This window comes from Rhagoletis zephyria, unplaced genomic scaffold (assembly GCF_001687245.7).
Source record: "Rhagoletis zephyria isolate East Lansing unplaced genomic scaffold, Rhagoletis_zephyria_1.1 Rzeph_scaffold_15843, whole genome shotgun sequence".
Classification (NCBI taxonomy): Eukaryota; Metazoa; Arthropoda; class Insecta; order Diptera; family Tephritidae; genus Rhagoletis; species Rhagoletis zephyria.
The window spans coordinates 3,018-11,097 of NW_016172909.1; the positions used below are offsets into that span (position 1 = coordinate 3,018).

The 8,080-nt window shown below is 34.7% G+C and overlaps 2 protein-coding genes across 3 annotated transcripts; one reads left to right on the forward strand and one right to left on the reverse strand.

Annotated features, from left to right (window-relative positions):
- Positions 1 to 1,543: 1,543 nt before the first annotated feature.
- On the reverse strand, positions 1,544 to 2,810 carry LOC108379197 (kinetochore-associated protein 1-like). The gene is made up of 5 exons (XM_017635519.1): positions 2,805 to 2,810; positions 2,557 to 2,730; positions 2,050 to 2,315; positions 1,907 to 1,984; positions 1,544 to 1,835 (listed from the first exon to the last, which is right to left on the reverse strand). Exons 1-5 carry the CDS (start codon positions 2,808 to 2,810, stop codon positions 1,544 to 1,546), a joined length of 816 nt encoding a protein of 271 aa, XP_017491008.1.
- Positions 2,811 to 6,485: 3,675 nt separating this feature from the next.
- On the forward strand, positions 6,486 to 7,792 carry LOC108379198 (uncharacterized). Of its 2 annotated transcripts, XM_017635522.1 has the most exons (6): positions 6,486 to 6,645; positions 6,696 to 6,751; positions 6,875 to 6,938; positions 7,164 to 7,379; positions 7,447 to 7,603; positions 7,670 to 7,792. In XM_017635522.1, the coding sequence occupies exons 4-6, from the start codon at positions 7,164 to 7,166 to the stop codon at positions 7,783 to 7,785; spliced, it is 489 nt and encodes a 162-aa protein (XP_017491011.1). In that variant the 5' UTR covers positions 6,486 to 6,645; positions 6,696 to 6,751; positions 6,875 to 6,938; the 3' UTR covers positions 7,786 to 7,792. The 2 variants fall into 2 exon arrangements, with proteins under 2 accessions (XP_017491011.1, XP_017491010.1); XM_017635521.1 differs by having other exon boundaries at positions 6,696 to 6,938.
- Positions 7,793 to 8,080: the final 288 nt, after the last annotated feature.

Genomic DNA, 8,080 nt, shown 5'->3' on the forward strand with positions numbered 1-8,080 from the left:
ACAATAAAACCGCGTCAGAGAACGTTTATAAATAAACGTTTATAAACGTTCTCTGGTAAAGGAACGCAAAAAACCAAATTTTTAGTCCAAAGAATGGCAACAACAAAGCTAACGTCAAATAAGAATGGAAACGTATGTACAAAACACATTCACACAAGCACAAGCACAATAAACACTTACTATATCAATTATTTTTTGCCTCCTTCCAATTTCAATTCACTTTTTTTACTTTTTAGATTATTCTCACTTTTTGCGTATTCTTTAATTTCCGTTAATTTAAATTTAGTTGAGTTTGTCGCCAAAAATCTCTAAAGGAATAGCAGGCGCGCCTAACAACATGCAACATGGCCCTCAAACCAGAGAACGTTTATAAACGTTCTCTGCTCAAACTGCCATATTTGTCTGATTACACATTTAATTTGTTACTTTTTCATGTTGCATACCTTTAGCTGCTTGTTATTTACAGGTCAATTCTGCGCTGGTAATAAAAATTGTTACCGGTAATAAAGTTCCTGTAATTTACCACAAATAGACTACATGGTCCAACGATTTTTGCAGGGAAGTTTTAAACCCTTTTCGCATTGTCACAGAACTTCTGTGTACTCTTGTAACCAGTAAATTTTGTTACCATAAGCTGGTAACAAAATATTGACCCGTGAAATATCTAATGCCAGAATTTCCACAATTCATAGCTGAATTGCTGAATATATTAACTGCATTACCAACGTTGCCAGCATCGCGGTGACAAGCACTGGCAGAGAACATTTATAAACGTTCTCTGGCACTGGTAACATTTTTTGGTAATAAAATTTTCCGGTTACAAAATCTTCGGTAACGTGCACAGTATACCTGATAGAGAACTTTGGCGACGAAAATTTAGCGTAGCGATTCTCGGAATTGCACTGCTGGACGCAATAATTAAGTTTTAAAGAAAAACTTTTATTAATAAATAATTACTGCACAATTCTATTATATTACAAATCTGTAATATGCTAATACTATAGCCCTAAAAATCCAGTTCCTTTTGCGCAAAGTTCAGAACTAGCGAAAGCAGTCCCGCATCTTCCAGTTCGATAAGATCTTTCCGCATCTGTTCACTTTTTCGCGGCAAAATAAGCTGAGGGTGAATATAAAAATAAACAATTCAAATATGTATTTCACCATAAAAACTTAACAAACCCACTTTTTTGATTTGATCACGTTTTCCGACATCTCGACACAAAGCCATCGCCACAGCCGCCATATGAGGTCGCTCCAGATTAATGCAGAGCTCAGCAAAATCAAATAAATTTAACTTGTGCACTATTGGACAGCTCTGAAATTTCAAAACAAAATGCATTACGCATAAAAATGTTACAAATATTCTCCAGTATTCACCTGTAAGCGAAATAGAGTCTTTTGCAATAATTCCTCCTGCGCAAATGATCTCGTTTGATTAGCTGTTTTGAAGGGCTGCCACAACACACATTCCCACGCCACTACTAAACCTTCTGTATGTAACAACTTGGGTTCACACGACAGCACATCCACTAGGGCATCCAATTCACGCACCATATGGAACATTGCCATGCGCTTCAATATGACAAATATTTGCTAATATCTCAAGTGTATGCGGATTTTGAGCATTGCGTTGCCAAATTGTTTTCAATATGTCGATTTTATTGCAGTTTGTGAACTTTTCCAAACTCGAATTATAACCCAACTGCTTCAACTCATGTATGCATTTAATCGTTATGTATTGCTTTTGGCTGAGTACGTTCTTAAAGGACTCGCTGCCATCGTTTAACTTTGAGAAGCATTCGTACATTTGTAGCTGTTTGCTGGTATTTACACTTCTACGTTCATTACAAAAAAAAAGGTAAATACGAACAGTATTAATATAAACTATTAGTGGATCAATTCTTACCCATCAGCAGGAAAAATGTGCGCTACTAAAAATTCTTTAGCTTGCTTCTTAGGCCAACTGTTGAGTATATAATTGGCTCTGAAAAAAGATACGAATATTTTGTTTGAAATTTTCGCTACAATTACTTAACAAATCGTTCCCACCTTATAACATTCTCCGCCGCATTACCCGCATTCGTTTGCTCCTCTTCCACTAAATTGTGATCTTCGAAGAATGTCTCCTCAAGTATATTCGCACTACCGGCATCGACTGTGAAAGCCAACCACTTTTGCAATAACTGAAACTGTATTGCTTGCAAGTCTAAGCCATGCAGTTCGGCGATTTCTTTCGCAACTGTATTAATATGCAATTTACTTGATTTCAAAATCAGCTCATGGTGGTAAAGGCTATAAATAAGTTCAGTTGGATTCTCAACCAGTCACAAAAGTTTTTCATCGGTGAGTCCATGATAAAAACATAGCAAGGTAGAACCGTTCTCTCAATTTGTCGGCCNCCAATTTACTTGATTTCAAAATCAGCTCATGGTGGTAAAGGCTATAAATAAGTTCAGTTGGTTTCTCAACCAGTCACAAAAGTTTTTCATCGGTGAGTCCATAAATGTAAAGCAAGTGCTGCGTTTTAATTATAGGGTATTTACGCTTAATTTTAACCAATTGATCCTGATACTTTTCATTCGTTATGAGTTCCTCATGCGCCAGCGCATATTTGTAGCATTCATAGGAAGCTTCCACTTGATCCGCCCCATCAGGTGCATAGTTTGCAACAAAATAAAGTATCATAAATGTTTTAGATGGATTAGTGACATGCTTGACAAAACGCAGTATCTATTGGATTGTCAAAGAGGATTTCATAAAATTTCAAAAAAAAGGAGTACAATATTGAGTCTGTTACCGGTTACATTCATAATCCGGAAATTCAAAATCCAGACATATCAAAATAAAGACAAAATTCAAAAATGCAGAAAAATCAAAATACAGACAAATCAAAATACAGACAAATCAAAATACTGACAAATCAAAATACTGACAAATCAAAATACTGACAAATCAAAATACCGACAAATCAAAATACAGACAAATCAAAATACAGACAAATAAAAACACAGACAAATCAAAATGCAGACAACAAATTAAAATAATATTAGGTTTTTAGAATGTTTCCTATTTAAAAAAGTGGCGGAAATTTTCAGTATATATTTAAATATTGTTTCGTTTTTTTGTTAAAGAAAGCGCCGCAGGCGAAAATTTGGAATAAAAAATCGCGCGATTTTTTATTCCAAATTTTCAGTATTTCTTAAAATATAATTTAATATAAAAAAACGCCGCAGGCGAAAATTTGGAATGAAAAATCGCGCGTCTTTCATGTTTAGTTTGGCAATACCATGGAAATATATTCAATCTAATATCAAATTTGATAAAAGAGCAAGTTTTTGTAGAAACTAAAATTGAAACGGTGCTTAGTGGAGAAAAACAAGCTAAACGGCGACGCCTGGAAAATAGAACATTTAAAACAATTGTTATGGAAAGGGAAAACTATGCTCCCAAAGAATACTTACCCAATATAGCTAAGCATCTCAATTTAATATAAGTAGTTAATGATTGTTTGTAAATACTTACTAATTAAAATTTTTTAAATAAATTCCGGTACACTGAAATTGTTTTGATGAAGAAGGTTAGGGGTGTATTCGGGATTTTTTTAGAAAAGTATTCCCCAATATTTTTCCCACAGTATTTTTGCGCAGATCTCTCTGCGAGCCTAACTACGACTTAACAGACACGATTTTGATTTGCAAAAATTGTATACCGACATTTTTTCCCCTCATGTCTGTATTTTGATTTGTCTGTATTTTGATTTGTCGGTATTTTGATTTGTCTGGATTTTGATTTGCCGGTATTTTGATTTTTCTGCATTTTTGAATTTTGTCTTTATTTTGATATGTCTGGATTTTGAATAGAATTCTTCACGGCAGACATGCATAAGTAGTCACGCACTTTTGCTACATCATTTGAGCCCTTAAGTACAGTGTGCATTTGCATGAGAGGAAACCAACTTTCGCAATTATCAGACACTAAGAGCCATACCTGAATAAGCGCGTCAAGCGTTAAGCCTGTCGGCCTCTCTTCTTCTAGCGTACATAAATTTAATGCGTCAGAGAGAGATAAAGATACAAGCGAAACGCTCAACGCGCTAATTTAGGTACGCCTGTAAGCTCGTTATCTGGGAGTGATAATAATAAACATTAAGAAAATTTATGACAAATAATCTTTCCGGCGTTAGTTACCCTACGGGACACGACTGACTGAAACTACTACACGCTCATTCCTTCAACTAAAGGCTCCGTTATGCATACTTGGCATGGCTTGAGAGCTGTCACATAAGAAATCTGTTAAATGAGCCCCGCGTGTAATCGGTTATCGAACGCACAGCACTACATACGTAGAAGTCTCTGGGTTTTTGATTTCTACGTAAAAATGGTATAGCAGTGCATGCAATGCCAAGTATGCATAACAGAGCCTNCTGACTGAAACTACTACACGCTCATTCCTTCAACTAACACATGTACATTTCCGTGTAAAATTGGGGTATTGAAAATGCATTAGCGAGAAAGAGACCATTCAGTGACTGAGAAAAAGCGAAAGGCAGATATTCGAGGGTACTGATCAGCTGATTTGGCAGGGTTGCTTTTCTTGCTTCTCAAAAGTAGTTGCTACCGAAAAATGCAAATTATAACCGAGTACCTATTAAATCTAAAATATATATTTTATGAAATGGTTAACTTCGGAAGTTTTAATTAAAGCTTACATTGTCTCCAAAGGAGCTAGAACTTTTTTAAACCTAAATGAGTATTTTAGAACAAGAGTTACGCGAAAAACTTAATTTGAGAAAACCGAAAGTACGGGTACCGACTACTTCAGATTACAATATTTTTCCATCAATATAAAATACAAAGTGACGCGGTAAATTTGTGTGAAAAGTTGCGTGCGGTATACTTCAAATTAAAAGTTTTATAGTTTTTATAGTTTTTAGCCATCAAAAGCGGAATATATCTCAGCATTAAACAGATAAGACCCGAAGATAAGTATTTTAAAAGAAAAATAAAATGAATAAAAGGAGTTTTGAAAATTGCATGAGCAGGGAAAAAAAGATCTTTGAATCCAATGTGAAAAGATTCAAAGAACTTTTGGAATCTGATCAAGTAACAGAAAGTGTGGTAAAATTAAAACAAATAGAAAGTGAAATCAGTATAAATGTTACTGATAGTGAAAATTCGGAGCGATTTTCATCCGATGAACATAGCTCCGGTGGTGAAGAAGAAGTTTTAGAGACCCCTGTAGAAAGTGTTCCTGGGGTTAATAAAATTGAAGAAATTAAATCGTGGGCTATTGAATTTAATATTTCTCGAAATGCTCTAGGCGGCCTATTGCAAACTTTAAATAGAATCGGAGTAAGTGATTTACCTCTTTCAGCAAAAACTCTTTTGGGGACCAGCAGGCAAAAAACGAATATATCAAAAATTCCAAACGGTGAATTTCTGTACCTAGGAGTACAAAACTATTTTTTTGACAAAACTCTTAATTTTTTACAAAATAAGGAAGAAATTTCCATTGATGTGGGGGTTGACGGTGACGGGTATTTAAAAGTTCAAACCGTGTACTGTGGCCGATTCTTGGAGCACTTTCAGATTATCCTACTAAGAGCCCGTTTGTCATTGCTTGCTTCTCTGGGCATGGAAAACCCAAAGACATAAATGACTTCATGCGCGATTTTTGTGCCGAATACAAGGTTCTAAAAGAAAACGGTATTAAAGTAGGCTCCAATCAAGTTTTAAAAGCATTCAATGTTCGGGTTTTCATTTGTGATTCTCCAGCTAGAGCGTTCGTTACCGGTGTTATAGGGCATAATGGAAAAAACGGCTGCCCCAAATGATGTGAAGAGGGAACATACAAAGAGAGAAGAGTGTGTTTTTCAAACAAGATTGGAGTCCTTAGATCAGACGACTCCTTTGAATTAAGAACTAATATTTCTCATCACCTTACACAGTTTAAAGAAAAAAATAAATGTTTTGGAAGAAGCCGGATTCAGGATGGTTTCGCAATTTCCCCTTGATTCTATGCATTTAGTTGACTTAGGCGTAGTTAGTAGATAGTTATTGTTTTTGTGAGAAAATTGGGCCTATTAAGGTTGTGGATGTCATAAAATCAACGGAATCGGATATAATTATTTGTAAAGCTTTTCAAAAAATCGAAAACTATTTTACTGAACCTCTTCATTCATCCACGAGTTTGGGCATAGTTGTAGCAAGTGATTTGGGCATTGAAACAGTTCAAATTGCCTTCAAAGATATAAAATATAAATATTTTTGTATTCCGTTTGGTGGCAAGTTTCTGTTAATACCCCTGCTACACCATTTGTTTCACGATTTTTTTAACTTTACCACACATTCATAATTAACAAATTACCGATAATTATAGTTTAAGTAATTGCAAAAAACATGAAATTATTGCACATGAATTCTAGCAACTCTATTTTGGACGAGTCCTTCGTTGATGAAACCCAATTTTATGGTAAGTGAAATGCCTTAAAAGTGTACATATGCATATATATATAATTTAATGATTCTCACTTTCCAGCGAACCAGCCTGCAATTGTCAGAAGATGCTTTGATGAAACAACTTCCGACGAAGTGATGGAGGTTAGGGAGGAAAGCAGAAATGGGCAACAGAGACCCGATAATAAAGGTTTGTTTCTGCTAAAATTATCGCTAAACTTAATATGATATTATCTGCAGATATTCTGGATGCCTTGGAAGTCATAACCCTACGTTTGGCTACGATCGAAACTAATGTAAGTAATAGCATCTCCGTTTTCATACTTATATCACATCGGCAACAGTGACATTTATCCGATAAATGCCTTTTCTTGCAATAATTTATGTTGTCAATGTTCGATATGTATGCATTTCATTAGCAAGTTGTCCTGCAAAAAAAACCAGGAAATAATTAGCCGCCAAGTCGAAGAACTTGTCGAGAAGGTGAGTTTTTTTTATTACTAATAGCGTTTTCTTTTCTCGAAAAAATGCTGCATTTATTTTTCTTGTTTATTTAATGTTATACCATACTTTTATAAAAAAATAAACATTGAATAAACAAAGGAATAACAGCCGAAACTTATTTAAATATCGCGTTCCTATGTATAAATTCATTTTCCCACCACTGTATATTTTATGTTTTAATTGATAACAAATGTTTCCCAATAGATGGTTAATAAGTCGGAAATGTTGGCAGAAAACAAAATCCTGAGAGAGTGCAAAGTGACTTTGCAAAAGATTGAACTGTCAATTGGACGTATGACTGGCGAGGTACGAGACCAAATTTTAGATGAGGTGGCGAGCAGTTTTCCAATCAATTCAATTACTTCCGTCAGTGATATTGAGGACAAAATTATGAATCGTCCGGAATACGCTCAAGCAATGGTAATGAAGCTTGGTTTCTTTCAAGCTTAAAATTCTCATACCTTCCTTTCTATACATTTTTCTATAGATAACGTACTTCCACAAATTGAAAGGAGCATCCGAAGACGTCTCTACGGTATTGAAATACATTTTCACTGACGAACTATTAATGAATTTTAATTGGGATGGCAGGTGGGAGAAACAGGCTCTTTGCAAATTAAAATTAGTCGAGATCTGTCTGCGAGGTAAATTGCGTCTACTATTGAAAGTAAATATTTGGTTATTAATATTTTCTTTTTTACTTTATGTAGATGTTTTTAAAACACAGGCATCGTATGACTTTCAAAAGGCGGTGAAAAGGTCAATCGAGCTTAGCCATCACCGATTGAAGCAGAAAAATTACCAGCTTCATAAATCTAAGAAATAATAGATTAATTTATGTAATTTTAAGTATATATATTTTAATATATATATTTGTATCTAATTTAAAAGCGTACTTTATGCGGAATAAGTTTTACTCTATCTGACGTGCACTATAGACTAACAATTTATGATTCATGGAGAAAGTCATCATCTTTATTTTAATTTTAGAACCTACTACTTAGTGCTTATTATTGTCGTTTTAAAACAACAATAATATAATTTGCCTCGCCTAAAATATCTTTTAATGGTTGCTCTACAATCGGCTTGAATGGCAGGCGAAAGCGTGCAATTTTCGGCAT